Raw genomic sequence first — 16,873 nt, 5'->3', positions numbered from 1 at the left:
GGTACAACAATGGCCACAAAAGATCCACAACAAGCCAACTAATTTGAGACAGGTTCAAATGGCTTTTATTTAGGACCAACTTCTATTTGAGAGTTCATTACTTTAAGCAAGCCAATTTTTTTTAAAAAAAGTGTTAATTTATTAAACAAAGAGAACGAACAGAACAAACTAGGGAGGCACACCCCTTACAACATGGGAACTTTAAGCATGCCAATTACTCAATGGACATCATGTAGGGGCAAAAGTGTCCAGAAAAGGCACATAATCAGCCAACTACTTTGAAACTGGTTCAAATAGCTTTTATTTAGAACCAACTTCGATTTGTAAATTTATTATTTTCAGCAAGTTGTGGTACAAGTCACAGTACCTATTACATTATTATTTCCGGATGTATGTTTTTAGGAATAGATGTTGATGCATATTATAATTTGGATATGAAGTGGCACACCATAGTCTTATAATGAGCCTTATTTGGGATATATCCACTGCCAAGCACAGAACTCCAGCCTGAGGTAAAAGGATTGGGCTTCAGTTAATAAAACATTTTCTCTATGCACATAGCTGACAGGTTTTATCGCCTGCTGACAACAATTTATTGCTCTTCAGGCTATTGGCCCCAAAGTTTGATTTTTGCCATACTTTTCCATTTATATTGAACTTTGTCAATAACTGGGCCAAGATGCCTTTGAAATGCTACTTCTTTTATCTTTCAAGAAATCAGCAGGAGTGCATACAAAGTGAAATAAAAAATCGTTAGTGTAACATATGGAAGCTTTATGAACCTCTACGTGTAATTCAATCAATGTACATTAAATTTCCCCTCCCACTTTTGAGGACCAACTTACATGTGAAACAAATTCACATGTAAGCCTAAAGATTCTCTCTCCCATCAGTCTCATCAAATAGACAGTAGTCTTCTTCTTTTCTCTTTCAGTGCAAGAAGGGGACCACAGGGGAGTGCACTTCGATGACTATGCTGACTTCTCAAAGAAAAAGAACTGGGTTTTTTATCTTGCACAAAGATAGCATTTCTGATAAAAAAACAAAAGGCTGTCATTGGTCATATTATCCACCTTCTTACAACTTAGGACAAGATGAGAACTTACGCATGCAAAAAAAAAAGTTGGCATTGGTCATATTATCCACATTCTTACAACTTAGGACAAGATGAGAACTTACACGCATGCAATCTGGCTGGCTATGGAAAGCACAAACATGAGCAACTGATGGACCAAAACCTTCTCTTAGCCTTGAACTAACATTAGCTGATCTTGTAATAAGAACATGAACGCACTCAGGAGATCCTGCAGCTAGAGCATATACAATTGGAGAGTCTCCATCTTTGTCAAGGACATCCGGGTCTGCCTCTCTGTACTGCAAAATAGCTTCAACTAGCTCAGCAGAACCACGTCTGCAGGCCAAATGCAAAGCAGTCTGACCATCAGAATTCTGAGCTTCCAAAAGAGATACAACTGAGCCGCTGTTATTCTCTGAAGCAGCTTTAGCAAGCAAATTTCTACAAAAAAAATCACAGAGTCATCAGTATAATTTGTTCAAAGCCTCCCAATAAACCAGATATTATGAACATCTGGTACCCACCTGACACCTTCAAGATCCCCTTCAGATACTAGTCTATGTAAAATATTTGGATTTTCTTGGAAAACCTCCAAGACAGATGTTGGAGATGGCTCCATAGCATTTGTAACAGGCATCCTGGAGAAATCACTGTGTTTAACAAGCAAAGCAATAAGACATCTATAATTGAGTTATGTAAAGCATATATCCAAATTAAACAAATAGTTGCAGTAAAATGCATTTCTCACTTCTCAGGACTAGCAGGTGGACTACGTGGAACCTTTTGCAAGTGGCGAAGAAATGTTGCCAACATAGCATGGAAAGTTGGCCTTCTGGAAGGCTTAAACTGTAGACATTCACCAATCATCGTCCACAATTCCCTTGGTATCCCAACACCCACTACATTAGCATATTGAGGTGGCAAGCGTCGAGCCTTGACAACAGCCTTATAAATTTCATCAGAACTTAATCCAGCCCACCTGCATGGACAAGAGACCCTATTACCACTAAATCAATTTCAATGTACTATTGCTATGAGAGAAACAGAAGGTCACAAATTTCATCTCTTAGGAACTATCAAACAAGATTTGTTCTAAGAAAATTCCAACCGGTTAGATTTCCTTTGGTCATTCATCCATAAGAATGGAAGGGGTTACAATCATCATTCAAAAAAAAAATTAAAGATATAAAAATCACAGTTTCATAGAAAACTTTTGACTTAATTTACTAAAATATTCCTTTTAAAATTTACTAATTCATCAAAAAAACAACATTTATTTTATTTTTTTGAAGTGAAAAAAAACAACAACATTTATGACATAGCCAAATGATTAAAATTTTTTGAGAAAAATTAGAAATTATCTTATCTTCATCATCATCGTCGTCAAAGGTATGTTTCAATTATGTTACTGCTGGCAAATTCTAGAAATCATCAACTTCATTCTCACCTGATAAGCTTTGTCAGATTGAGCAATTTAAAATATCAAAGAGACCTGTTACTGTGATAGAATAAAAAAAAAAATGTTAATCTACATACGGAATGGAACCAGTGCACATTTCAACAAGTGTACAGCCAAAACTCCAGGCATCAGACTCCGCAGATATACCACTTCCGTCATCCCAAAGAAAGTTCAGTGATTTCTTTAATGGTTCCCATGCTTCGGGAGCTGTGTAGTGGGGACTCAACATGGTGCAGTCCATACAAGAATGCATCTTTAAAGAATCATTCTCTGGGCCAGGTCGAGCATTTCGGCATGAAGGTTTCTTGAGGATCTTAAGAAGCCCATAATCTGACATGACTGCACGACCTCTCCCATCCAAGAGAAGATTGGATGGCTTTAGATTCATACAAATTACACCTGCAGCATGAAGTTCTGCAACTCCTCGAGTAACATCTGCTCCATATCTGTGATAAATAGCATAGACAAACACACATTAAGCAGATGGAACCAACTATCCACATTTATTACTCACAACAGACCACAATAAAATTCACTCAGATTGAAATGATCAAAAGAAATAAACAATTGAAAGAAATATTTCATATGCAATCAACAACAGTAAGTCAAAGAAATGAAGCAGGTGAGTACCAGTTGCTCTTCTAAATATTCCTTATTTTTACAGAATGAATATCAAGAGCCAAGTACAAATTAACAATGTTATTTAAAAAAAAAAGTTACAAAATACTTAAACAGTATACACAATACTAAATAGCAGGACTCTGCTCAAACTGGTACTGGTCCATAAATATTGCCATTATGCAGATCATGAGAAAAGTAAACCGATTCTTATCTGATGCAATCACTCCCAATGCAATCACTGATTCTTATTGATATGCAGGTGATCAAAGTTAACTGATCCATTGCATCACTCCCACAAGGGATTTTAGATCTTCAGATGGAAAAGATATGGTTTTCATCACCACAGAACAATTGAATGGACAACACTACCTTAGTTGGTCTAACTCAATTTGTATTTATCTTAAGGCCAAGAGGAAATTGAAGTTTATCAGAGATGATCCTCCAGTACCCATGACAGATGATTGGGAGGTCGAAGATAGTTAAGTATTGACATGATTGCTTAACAGTATGGAACCGAGATTAAGAAACCAGGTCAGAGACTGCCAAGGAAATGTAGGAGTCCTTGGAATCGTTATATGCACAAGAGAGCAACCTATCTCGTGTCTATGAGTTATATGCTAGACTTTTTAGCCTCAAGCGAGGGGAAAGGTTAGTCACTGATTACTACAATGAACTACAGGGCATTTTGCAAGAAATGGTATGTACAATTCATTTACTATTGGTGAAAAGGAACTCAGAAAGCAACAGGCGAAAAGGAACTCAGAAAGCAATAGGGTCAGCTACAAGTTGCAAAATTTCTGGACGGATTGGGACCTGATTTTGATGCAATTAGGGCTTAGACGCTAGCTTCATATGATATTCCTTCACTCTCTACAGCCTTTAATAGGGTTATGCGGGCAGAAATATCAAATTTGTCCAAAAGCAATAAGGAGATTAAAACTGGTAATGCATATGCATTTAATATCTTTGGGTAGTTCGATTTTGCTCATGGTCTTGGTGGCAATGTTAGAGGAAGAGGTAGAGAGGGGACGGGTAGAGGACAAGGCCGGAATGCTGGTAGAAATGATAGAAAGTGTGTTCATAGTGGGCACGCTAATCATTTTTTTCTGAAAAATGTTGGATTAAGTTTGGAAAGCCCACCAGGGCAAATTGTTACGGTCCCGGATCTGACACAAGGATTCTTTGGAAGGATCAGGGATCTGCCACGGGTTACGGGTCTTCCATGCATTACTGTAGGGATAGTAGGAAGACATGGGGAAGACGAAGATCAATGGAGGATGAGAGAATACGTGGATTTTTTAGGAAAACCCTAACCTCGAGATCAAGAAGGTGATCTCAAGCTTGTTTACGCTGGATTTAACCTAATTCTCAATATTTCTCTTTCTCATTACTCTTACCCCTTAAATAGGGTTTACCCTGTTAGGGTTTAATATAAATATTACAAAAATATCCCTATAAATAAAATATTATAAAAATACCCCTATAAATAAATTAATCCAAAAATACCCTTGTGGCCTAAAACTGAAATAAAATAAAGTAAAATAATAATGTTATTGTGTTCATAACACAAACTCGTGACCAAGCACATGGTGGGTATCTTACTAGGAGCTCTAGATGAGATGCAGCAACTTACTCAGCACATGGCTCAATCGGCCTCTATTTCATTTTCTTCCTCCTCAGCATTTGTTGCACAACCTCCACCTCCTACAGCTACTCTTGCCAACTCAAGTATGTTTGCTCTTCATGTGCATTTTGTGACCTCTTGGGTGAGTGACTGAGGAGTCTCTACTCATATGTTAGGTATGTCTTCTTTGTTTACTAATTTGAGGGAGTCCTCTTTAGTAAAACATGCACTTGCCAATGGATCATTGCCCCCTGTTTAGGGGGTGGGTCATATCACACCTACCCCATCTTTGTTACTCAACTCAATGTTATTTGTTCCAAAATTTCCTCTTAATATATTGTCAATTAATTAATTCTCCAAATCCATGAATTGTTTTGTAACATTTTATCCCTCTCACTGTGTTTTTCAAGATCTCACAACAAGGAAGATGATTGGTTCCACGCATGAGAGAGGTGCACTGTACCATTTGGAAGGCTCACCACAGATAACATCACTTGCTCTTCATGTTGCAATTTCACCTTCCAGCGGTACCTACCACTTGGCCATGGTTCCCTAGTGAAGTTAGTTCAGCTATTTTTCTACATTTCCTACAAACTTATCTTTTTAGTGTATCCTATCAATTGGACAAGCAACAACATCCGAATAGTTTCCCATTGAGTCAGACAAATAGTAGAAAATTGTTTGAAAATGTTCATTCTGATGTATGGGGCCCTGTCCTGTTACTAGTATTTTTTACAATAAATACTTTGTTTTGTTTATTGATGACCTCATTTCGAGATCCAGATAAGGCTCGTTTGAGTTAACAAACCAAGCCTTGACCAAACCATGGTTCGGTTCGAAAGCTCGCGAGCCGGCTCGTTAACAGGCTCGAGAGTCGGGACCGGGGGGGGATTCTTCCTCCCCTCGTCACCGCCGAGCCCCTCCTGTCCGTTGTTGTGGCCACCTCTGTCGTCGGTCGCCTTCGCCGCTACTCGGTTCGATTTCTTCCTCCCCTCGGCTTCGCCTCTGTCGCAGTCGTCATCCCCGACGACAGGTCCTCGCCGACGCCCCTAGACCCCCTTCCCTCCACGTCGTCTCGGCGAAACCCCTGCGTGGGCACGCAAAGACAATTTTGCACGTGCGACTTTCACTTGTGGGAGATCATAAGCAAGTGAAAAATAAAACTCTTTCTTGAACTCCGGCTATCCCTTCCAGAAATTGAAAATACGTTTTAGTAGAAATACGTTTCTAGGGACTATTAGTGGTTTTTTCAAGAAATATTGAAAAGACATTTTTAGTAGAAATATGTTTCTAGGGACTATTAGTGCCTTTCTAATTGGAAATTTTTATTAAAAAATCATATAATTTTCTAAGTAAGATTTTCCTGCCAAGATGGGCTAGAAAACCGTATAGAAATTTTTTTATTAAGTATTTGATAGTTGATGCTGTAATACTTTAAGCATGAGGCAATTTTCATAGCAATTTTGTGTTTGACATTTTATTTGGTTAAAAATTTATCGATAAGTATAGTAACATATTAGATTGATTATTAATTTTTATTTATTTCCCTAGAAGAGGCAATAAGAGGTCCATTTAACTTTCCTAAAACAATTTTAAAATATTTCTTGTAATTTTCTAGTAAGCCACTAATAGTAATAGGATTTTATTTAAAGGTTTTTTTGGAATATGTATCCTAGGAAAAACATTTAGTTTTTCGTAGAATATAAATTTTCAATCAGGGCACTAAGGAGGCCATAGTAAATTTATGGCCAGATTCAAAAATTACAAAATAAGCTAGACAACATTTGGGATAAAAAAGATTAAAATTGTGCGTTCTAATCCTTTATCGAGATTCAATCCCGAACTTCCCCTATCATTCATTTTTTAAAATATATGCATAATTTTATATATAATTTACTTGACATATATTTTATGTAGAGGAGCTCGAGCTCGAACTCGGTTAAAATTATTAGGCTCGAGTTCGATTACAATTTTTGGCTTGAGGCTAGGGTTGGCTCGAGCTTGAGTTCGAAATATTTAAATCAAGCTCAGCTCGAGCTCGAGTTCGAAATATTTAAATCAAGCTCAGCTCGATTTGATGTCACCCTTAAGTAGCGGTCATGCCCAATTTTATGTAAAATGTATGCATAAATTTATATACAATTTATTTGACATGTACTTTTTGAAAAATTTTAAATGTATGTTAGAGCTCGAACTAGAGACATGTATTTTTTGAAAAGTTTTAAATGAATGTTGAAGCTCGAGCTCAGCTCGAACTCTATTAAAATTATTGGGCTCGAGCTCGATAACAATTTTAGGCTCGAGGCTAGGCTCGGCTCGATATAGGCAGGTTCGAGCTCGGCTTGGCTCGATGCCACCCCTATTCATCACCCGAATATGATTTAGGTACATGCCTATGAGTAAACGTTGCATGTGCCACTTGTAACAAATGTTGACTCTTACATTTAACCACTCCATTTTGTTGTGGAGTAAAAACACAGGATGACTGATGAATTATACCATGGTCTAGACACAATGCAGTAAACTTATGATTCATGAACTCCAAACCATTGTTAGTATGCAAGATTTGAGGAGATATGCCAAATTGAGTCTTTATTTCATTATAAAAGTTTTGAAACACATCAAAAACTTCAGGCTTCTCCCATAGGAGATACACCCAATTGGTCGACTAAAGTCATTAATAAACGAAACAAAGTATTTATTGTAAAAAATACTAGTAACAGGACAGGGGCCCCATACAGAATTGAATCCCCAACATGCTAAGGATGGATGTCCACACCTTCCATGAGAAGATGCATTGAAGCAGAATGCGACTTGTGGACTCATCTTCTATATTGCAAAGAGGACATAGGGGGTCTACTGAGGAGTGACCTCTTCTTCTAAGCACGTCTGTCTAGAGAACCTTGTCGTGACAAGCTCTCCACATAAAGAATTTAATCTTAGGAGGAGCACATAGACGTCATACAAAAAACAACTCTCATGATCTTGATGAGGCGCATTCCAGCCATTGATGAAACTGAATGCCGATGATACTGAGAAAATGCTTTTTTTCCCGGCCACCAAACGAGCTTGTCTGCCACCAAAGGACAAATTTTTACCGCGATTACAAAGTCCATCAGTCGACTAGCCTCTAGCGGCTCAGTGTCCGAAAGACCTCTTCTAGGATGAAGGTTCATACCACCCCCTCGAAAACATCTTGCTACTGATATATTTCTACAGGTGGATAGGAGAAACAGGCTTCCGAAGGCATTCTGTAGCGGCTCCTACCCCATCCATAGATCATGCAAGGTATTGAAGAGGTAAAACATCATCTCGACAAACATTTCTAAACTAAAGATTTGGGTTCCTTGAAGTACTTCCTTTGGATAGAAGTCACAAGAAGAGTAAGGTTGGCACTATGTTAACTCAAAGAAATACGTTGCTGACATGCTACAGGAGTATGGCCTATTGGAAGCAAAGCCCGTAGAGACACCCATGGAAGTTGGAAATGATCTTAATGATGAGGGCAGTGATGAACTCAAGGTTTAGTTTTTAGGGATGGCCCCCACTACAGTGTCTATCACTCGAGTGGCCCTCCATGCTACTCCCTGCGTTCGAGTGATGGTGAAGAGTGGAATGCGACGTGCCTTCATCACCATCCCAACGGCAGCATGTGAATCCTTCATCAAGCAGTTCAAGAAGGCTACCAGGCATGATTGTGACTCCTCACTGAGGTCCAAGGAGCTCTGGACTGGACCTTGGTGCTTCTACTTCCTTGTTATGCACCAGAACAATGTTGTTGTTTGCCACATTACCTGGTATCGGGACCACACCACCATGGCCTGTGTCACCATCCAGAAGGCCACGAACACCCATTTTGGCGAGTCCCAGTTCCTCCATTGCATGCAGAGCTTTCTTCCAACACCACCGCCAACTAGCCCCCCACGCCAACAGCTATGTTCCCCCCACTTCCACGCAACCCTGAGCCTCTTCCCACTGCCCCCATTTCATCTCCTCCCCCATCTCAGATGACCCACCCCTTTCCATTCAAAGCTCAACCCAAACCATCCTCTAACTGGGACCAGCCAGCCATTTCGATTCCCCCACATTTGCTCTGCTCCGCTCCGGCCTCGACTGATTGGCCTGTGCGGCCTCCGTTTCTTTGGACATCTTGCCCACTAATAGTGTGACCATCTCACATTGATTCCTCTGACATTTGCGCCTCAACTTCTAGACTCAGTGCTAGTACTTGTGCACTGGTGAGTGGATCGTCTCACTTCAATTGCTTGGGGATTGATGGATGGTTGCTCGAATCCTCCCCCCCCCCCCCCCCCCCTCAGCCATCATCTCCTCTGTCCAAGATCCTCGCACAGTCGTTGCTTCGACCAGTGGCATCAAATTATCGGTCTTCTGCCAAAACTATGGGACAAGAACGTTTTTGGGCTTATTGTCGATCATTTTGGTTCCCTTATTTGGCTTGATGACAGCACTGGTAATCGTCACGTGCTTGATTTCGCCCAGTGGACACTCCGGGAAATCCTTCATATGGCTCGATGTTGACCAAACTTTCTTCTGGATCCACTTCACTTTCGGTGATCTCACTGGACACTACTGCTCTCGCCAGCAACCGATGTTGTGATGACGCCCAACCCAGTCACGCGAATCACCACAACTCAGCTAACCCGGTCAGTCACTTGGGCTACCCACACCCCCCCCCCCAATTTTCCCCATTACTCCTCTCAATTGCCTCTACCCACCCTTCCGCTTCTATTTAACCAACACAATTTCCCCTTATCCTAGCCAAAGCCCAGACCCTCCACCTTCTATAGCTGGCCTATCCGCAACATTCATCCCTCCTATCAGTAGTCATTGTGCACAAATGGACCCCCCTCCCCCCCAGTCCCAATTCCCTCGCGCATGGCTCTGACTGTGAATCCACCTCTCGGTTACCAGCCACCCCAAGCATCTCCTGGTTGGCAAAAAAATCATTTTCTATCAGAGTGGTAAGCCAGTTCATGGAACACCCACACTGAGTTCACTTAGAAGCTACCCAAAAAAACCTGAGATACTTAAAGGGATCACCTGGGAAAGGTTTGTTTTTCAAAGCCCATAATCACTTAAAAATAGAAGCCTTTTCAGATGTTGATTATGTTGGGTCCAAGATTGACAGAAAATCCACAACTAGGTATTGCTTTTTTTTGGAGGAAGCCTAGTTAGTTGAAAAGTAAAAAGCAAAACGTAATGGCCCACTCTAGTGCATATGCGAGTATAAAACTATGGCCCATACAGTCAATAAGTTGAAATGGGTGAGATCAATCCTCCATGAGTTTGTCTAGAAGTTGGTTCTCCTAAGATGATGTACTGTGACAATCAAGTTGCAATCTTTATTGCAAGTAACCTAGTATTTTATGAGAGGACCAAACACATAGAAGTGGATTGTCACTTTGTTCATGATGCAGTGATGAAAAGGAAATTACCACTCACTATGTTAGGTCATGTGATCAGATTGGTGATGTCTTTACTAAGGCATTGGGTAGACGAGAATTTGGGACTTTTTGTAATAAGCTAGGACTTCTAGATATTTATGCTCCAACTTGAGGGAGAGTGTTAAACATAATGTAAAAGGTATTTTAATCATTTCCCATAGTAGGTTTGTATGAGTAAGGGCACTAGTAGATTCAGCATGTTTGTGTCAGTCTATGGTCCAATTCTCATTGAATTTGAACATGTAGTTGCAAGGATATAAGAGGTTCTTGGATGAGGGGTAGAGAAGTCATTTTATCCTCTACTCACTTATGTTAATAAAATCAGATAGGGCACGATACTCAACCCATCAAGAGCAGTTTACTCTCTTCTCTCAAAACCTCTCTTTCTTCTCTCTTCGCTTCTCCTCCCTCTAACTCTCTTCTACTCAGAGCCAAGACAAATTAACGATGTAAAAAAAAGAACAAATTAGCAAAATACTTAAAAAGTATATGCAATACAAAATAGCAGGACTTTGCTCAAACTGGTACTGGACCATAAATATTGCCATTATGCAGGTCATGAGAAAAGTTAAATGATTCTTATTCTGAAGTACTTAAACAGTATACACAATACTAAATGGCAGGACTCTCCTCAAACTGGTACTGGACCACAAATATTGCCATTATGCAGGTCATGAGAAAAGTTGAATGATTCTCTTCTGAAGTACTTTGCCAATTCATAATTCATATTCATCAACTGATAATTTGGAAGAAAATTGTCATATGGTCAGAACTATACGTTATCTTTATAGACTCAAGAAAGGATATTTACAGAGCTGCTTGATGGGTATTTGAAAGAAACCCAAAAGAAAATACTCACAAAATTGTGATGTTAATGAGGACCACAATGACAAATGGTGGGAACAAGTGTGATTCCAGTCTCTGTGGGCTTAAACCAAGGATCAGCTTCAAATGCTCATTGTCGCTGGACTTATCATGGATGTATAAACAAAAAGCATACAAGAGATCTCTCACATCCTTTTTGTACTTGAGTAGCCTTTGCCTGGGGTGACCTCTCTATAGTTCTCTGATATTAACAAAATATGATCTTTCTAATATATTTTAAACCAAGGATCATCCAAATGTTAATTGATGGACATCAGATGGCATAAAGAAATTAAGAACATGTGTGCAAACTCTAAAATCCAGGATGTCAAAAAAAGTGAATCCAGTGCAGATTGATGGTCGAGGTTTACCCCAAAAGAGACTGTCATGTAGGCCTTAAGTTCATAATAAAGACAAGTGTGAACAGGAGGTAGCCTCTAAAATGTTAGCTGACAGGGCATAAACTAAGAAGGTTCTTTTTTTCTTTTGAAATAGTATTGATAAACTAAGAAGGTTAAAAGACAGAACATGACAAAGATAAGAATATTGAAAACCAATCAGTGACAAAACTAGGAAAAGCAAGACAAATAATAAGCATATGATAGAGCACTAAGCAAAGGTACCTAAACTTGTTGAATCTGATACATATTGTGAATCAGACAATATGTGTCACTCTCATAGGCACCAAGTGCAACTTTGAGTCAGTCATGGTATCTATCCTCATTTTACTGCCATGATATATTAAAAACTGAGGCCATGGCTATCATTGGCATTAATGAGGAGTCTAGAGGCCTGACCTCTGCTGAATCGGCTCAGCGTTATGCTCTCGAGGGGCAACTGCAAGCCTTCGATCATTGCGATCTTGTACAATGGAAGTAGAGAGCCCAGTTCAAGTGGCTTTCAGAGAGAGATACCAATACTAAATTTTTATATGTCGTGGCCACTGCCAAGAGAAGAGCCAATCATATCACATCGTTCTGTGTCAATGGTGAGATTACCTTTAACAGAGCCATTATTTCTAACAATCTGGTGAGCTTTTTTGCAGATCTTTAAACTGAGGTCGGTCAGTTCAACCCTTCTTTCGGCAGGTTAATCTTATGGTTATCCCTACTGCAGCCACCAACCTTACTGAGCTCCCCTTCTCTAGTCAAGAAATTGAGAAAGCAACTATGGGGCTCCCTCTGGATCATGCTCCGGGCCCAAACAGATTCAATGGTGAATTCTAACAACACTGCTAGGCCCTCATTGGTACAGACATAACCCACATGGTTCACTCGCTCTACCACTGTGGCATTGCTTTCAAGAGTATAGGGGCTTCATTCATTGCCCTTATTCCCAAAAAAGACGGGGTAGAGCTTCCTTCAGAATTTCGGCCTATCAACCTCACCACCAGCACCTATAAAATAATTGCGCATCTCCTTGCCAATTGTCTTCGAATGGTTCTTCCGATTGCTATCCACCAGGGGTAGAGTGCCTTCATCAAAGGGAGGAACAACCTAGACTCAGCAATGGCTTGTCATGAGCTTCTTCATCATTTCAAGACCTTGAAGCTTCCCAGATTTGTTCTCTTGAGCCGTGGGTATGGTTTCCAGCTAGCTCCACACCATAAAGAAATTTGCTCCCCAGGTCGGTGTCTCCCTTTGATGGAATTGGTGTCTTCTGGCCCATATGGTGGGTCCCCAGAAGTTTTCAATCATAGCAAAATGGGAGCCTCCCCTAGTGATTGCATTAAGCTGAACTTTGACGGTAGTGCTCTGGGATGCCCTGGACCGGCCTGTGCGGGGGGGGGGAGCGGTGGGGGCTTATTCTAGAATCATAGAGATTGTTCTTTCCTAGGTCAGTAGGTATTGCGGATTCCAACACTATGGAGATGATTGCTCTTCATTTTGGCTTGAAGATTTTCAAATAGCGTCTTCAAGGGAAGTCGTTGATTGAGAGGGACTCTATGGTGTTCATCAGCTGGTGCTCAAGTTCAGCTTCCCCCCCCCCCCCCCCCCACTTGGTAGCATTGGCCAATTATTTCATCTATTATAGATATTGTTCTTCCGATTGCTATCCACCAGGGGTAGAGTGCCTTCATCAAAGGGAGGAACAACCTAGACTCAGCAATGGCTTGTCATGAGCTTCTTCATCATTTCAAGACCTTGAAGCTTCCCAGATTTGTTCTCTTGAGCCGTGGGTATGGTTTCCAGCTAGCTCCACACCATAAAGAAATTTGCTCCCCAGGTCGGTGTCTCCCTTTGATGGAATTGGTGTCTTCTGGCCCATATGGTGGGTCCCCAGAAGTTTTCAATCATAGCAAAATGGGAGCCTCCCCCTAGTGATTGCATTAAGCTGAACTTTGACGGTAGTGCTCTGGGATGCCCTGGACCGGCCTGTGCGGGGGGGGGAGCGGTGGGGGCTTATTCTAGAATCATAGAGATTGTTCTTTCCTAGGTCAGTAGGTATTGCGGATTCCAACACTATGGAGATGATTGCTCTTCATTTTGGCTTGAAGATTTTCAAATAGCGTCTTCAAGGGAAGTCGTTGATTGAGAGGGACTCTATGGTGTTCATCAGCTGGTGCTCAAGTTCAGCTTCCCCCCCCCCCCCCCCCCACTTGGTAGCATTGGCCAATTATTTCATCTATTATAGATATTGTATCTTCAATTACTTGTACTTGGAATCACATTCCTAGATCAGCCAATTTTTTGGCTGATAGGCTAGCTAAATTTGGAACTTCCCAGCAATCTCTCATTGTTTGGGACGGTTTCCCCTCCTTGTAATCTTGCTCATTTGAGCATTTTAATATAACTTAGCATTATTTCAAAAAAAAAAAAAAAAACAGTCTCGCTCAAATTCTCGAAACGCCACTTCTTAAAAAAGCCCATCTTTTACTATCATAGATTATTCAAGTTGGACCTCCACAACATGCCAGTAAGCTACTCTCCTATGCTCCTGATTTTCAGAAATTAAACTTCTGAGTATCTTGGAATGCTAGGTAGTATTCAGCTATCAGCTACAGGAAAGAAGAAGCCCAAAAAAATTTGAGAGAAGAAAAGAAGAATCCATTCGAAGGATGGGAAATGTGAACAAGTTAGGTCCATCATAATTCTAACAGAGAGGGCTCAGCCCTTAATTACAGAGATTCTTTTTTTTTCAAAAAATGGCAACAGAGAATAAAATTAGCCTTTAGAAAATTTGAAGGTCTAGATTTGAAGTGAAGTTCAAATGCATCACCAGGTCATGTAATCATTTCCCTCCTGCAGAGAGTTGGGCCGCATGTAAGCACTCTATTCATTTCCTCTCTAAAGTTGTAAAAGGACTGCAATCTTCCCTGGAACTTTAGAAGACAATTCTTTCAGAAGAATTAACAAAATTGCTGAAGTTAGTATGTCTCACACTCTTTGAGTAGCTATCCTCTCATCCTTATCATTATGCACAACAGAACTCCAAATTTTTTATGTTAATCAATTGACATCAATGTCGCATGTACTCTTTGCCTTTTCTCCAAGTCTTGCTAGAGAGGACTCCTTCACAGGATTGCCAAAGTTTAACTAAGCATTTACGGTGAACAAATACAGTTGTTTATAAATTTCTGAGCTTTGGAGGATCATATAACATTCAGGCAACATAATAACGTTAAGAGAGCAAATCATATCCAGTGGTTATGCTCAAAGATATTTACTGATCAATTAGCCTGACTATCAGACAGAGGACATGCACTCAAACCACATTGCATCAATGGACACATTGGCTGTCACCAAAAGTAACTGAAAATCCTGAAGATTGTTATCATACTTCTTCACTGTATTGTACTTCATTCAGAGTAAAACAAAAACAGATTTCAGTACTAAAAAAATAGTCGATATCACATCTTACTAACAATTTGTTATGAGGATTTCTATTGGACAAAAAGCGAAAAAGATAACAAAAGTACAAATTGTTCGTTTTATTAAAACATTATGAAAATCACATCAGTTAGGGCAATGCAAACAACATAAGATGAGGGCAGCAAAAGCCCTTGAATCCCTCAGTGCTTATAACTAAATAGCTGAGATCATCAGGAAAGGTCTTTTTTTATATTACACATCCTTAAGGAGGTTAAATCGACAAGAAAGTTCCATCTGCTCTAACTAAAGCTTCATTTCTCTTAGGGAGGGGAAAGAATAAGAGAGTAGATCAAAATGGTATACAACAAACGCCACACTTGCTGTGGCACAAACTAGAGAGTAGTTCAAAGGAGGAAAGTCGATTAGAAAGGATAACCTCAGTATCTGCTCCAAAGTGAGACGACCTTCATTCCGCTGCATCTCCGACTGAACAGACCCACGGTAGCGATCCATAACAAGACATAGGCGACCGTCCATTCGAGTAGCGCCATGGAACGTACAGACGTTCCTACACCACATGGTAGCGCGACGCAAGCTCTCTAGTCGGGTTTGGACCCAAACCAAATCCGTGTCCTCCGATACAGTGATCCTCTTAACAGCAACCCGGTGACGGCAGCGGGTGGAGCCAGTGGACGAACTCCGGGGATCGCCGGAGAGGAGGGCGGCCCACACATCCTGGCCGGCTCGCGGGCCGTCACCTAGGAGCCGCACGAGGCGGAGGTCATGGTGAGAGGCAAGGTCGATGGTAGAACGGGAGCTAGAGGCATGAGAACCACGGCAGTATGATCGGCCTCTGGGCTGGAATTCATCCAGCTCCTCGTCGTCGTCGTCGTCGTCGTCGGTGGCAGCGTCTTCTTTGTCTTCATCGGTGAAGTCACAGTCGAAGGAAGAGGGAGAGGAGGAGGAGTTGAGAAGTGCGAGGACGGAGAAGTTCTTGCGGAGAGCCTGGACGCTGTTCCCGACGGTGGAGACATGGCGGCACCTGGGACAAGATAAGGACGTGTCGGTGGAAGTGGAGAACATTCTGGACAAGCAGTCCCTGCAGAAGCCGTGGCCGCATTGAAGGAGAAGCGGGACCTTCTCCTCCTCATCGTATCTCATCTGGCAGACGGAGCAACAAGGAACCTTCATCTCAGCCTCTCAGCTTCTCTCCCTCCCCTCCCAAACTAATCTACACAGGTTTCACACCAGAGGGTCGAGAAAGGGAGGAGAAAATAGCAGAAGATTAGGGTCGGAAGGGAAGCGGGAGATCCATCATTTGAGATGGATTTTACGTAATCCTTCAATGACCAAATAAGGAGCAAATAGGTTAAGAGAGCCGCAAAAATTAAGAACAGGGGAAGAGAGACGACAAGTGTAGAGAGAAAAAGAGGGAGACGAGAGAGAGCAGAGAGCAGCACCAGTAGCTCTTCTTTTTCGCCCTTTGCCCCTTTTTTTCCTCCTCCGCCCACCCCATGTCTTTCTTTCGGCGCTTATAATTTAAAATTTATTTCATAAATAACTCTACTTTCCTACTCTACTTTCCGTCTACATACGCTATTTTATCAGATTTCAGATGAAGCGATCTCTATCTTAATTCCGTTAAAAGTAAATATCAACAGCAGCAACCATATTTTCGCTTTTCTTTTTCTCCTGCACTCCGGAGGGATGCGTGGAGACACACAGATGGCTTCCTTTTTCTCGCGGCGCCGCTCCTCAACGTAAACTTTTTCCCCTCTCGGTCAGTCCTCCCCATGAGAAGCGCATTCCGTTATCTCTAAGGAATTCTATTAAGCATTTCCGAAATCTTTCATTTGCGTTTGGTCATCGCGTTTACTGAAGGCTGCGACAAGACTTTGATCTAGCAAGTCTTTCAAGTCATTCTCAAACTTCACCCTAAATTCAAATGGTTCG

General features: G+C 41.1%; 1 protein-coding gene across 2 annotated transcripts in view; it reads right to left on the bottom strand.

The window, feature by feature from the left end:
- The window catches only part of LOC137958716 (E3 ubiquitin-protein ligase KEG-like), a 44,850-nt gene extending 28,437 nt beyond the window's left edge, over positions 1–16,413 (bottom strand). For both annotated transcript variants that reach the window (XM_068805811.1, XM_068805812.1), the window contains exons 1-5: positions 15,357–16,413; positions 2,612–2,980; positions 1,824–2,054; positions 1,600–1,725; positions 1,180–1,516 (exon numbers count right to left, since the gene is read on the bottom strand). In XM_068805811.1, coding sequence (XP_068661912.1) covers positions 1,180–1,516; positions 1,600–1,725; positions 1,824–2,054; positions 2,612–2,980; positions 15,357–16,111 — 1,818 coding nt within the window. In that variant the 5' untranslated portion in view covers positions 16,112–16,413. The remainder of the gene's footprint in view (positions 1–1,179; positions 1,517–1,599; positions 1,726–1,823; positions 2,055–2,611; positions 2,981–15,356) is intronic.
- Between the last annotated feature and the right edge of the window lie 460 nt (positions 16,414–16,873).

The sequence above is a fragment of the Aristolochia californica genome, unplaced genomic scaffold, assembly GCF_029961685.1.
Source record: "Aristolochia californica isolate CCGP_79_NKW_82.1479 unplaced genomic scaffold, dmAriCali1.0.hap1 SCAF_3, whole genome shotgun sequence".
NCBI classification, from domain to species: domain Eukaryota; kingdom Viridiplantae; phylum Streptophyta; class Magnoliopsida; order Piperales; family Aristolochiaceae; genus Aristolochia; species Aristolochia californica.
This window is presented reverse-complemented; position numbering and strand designations above follow the sequence as displayed.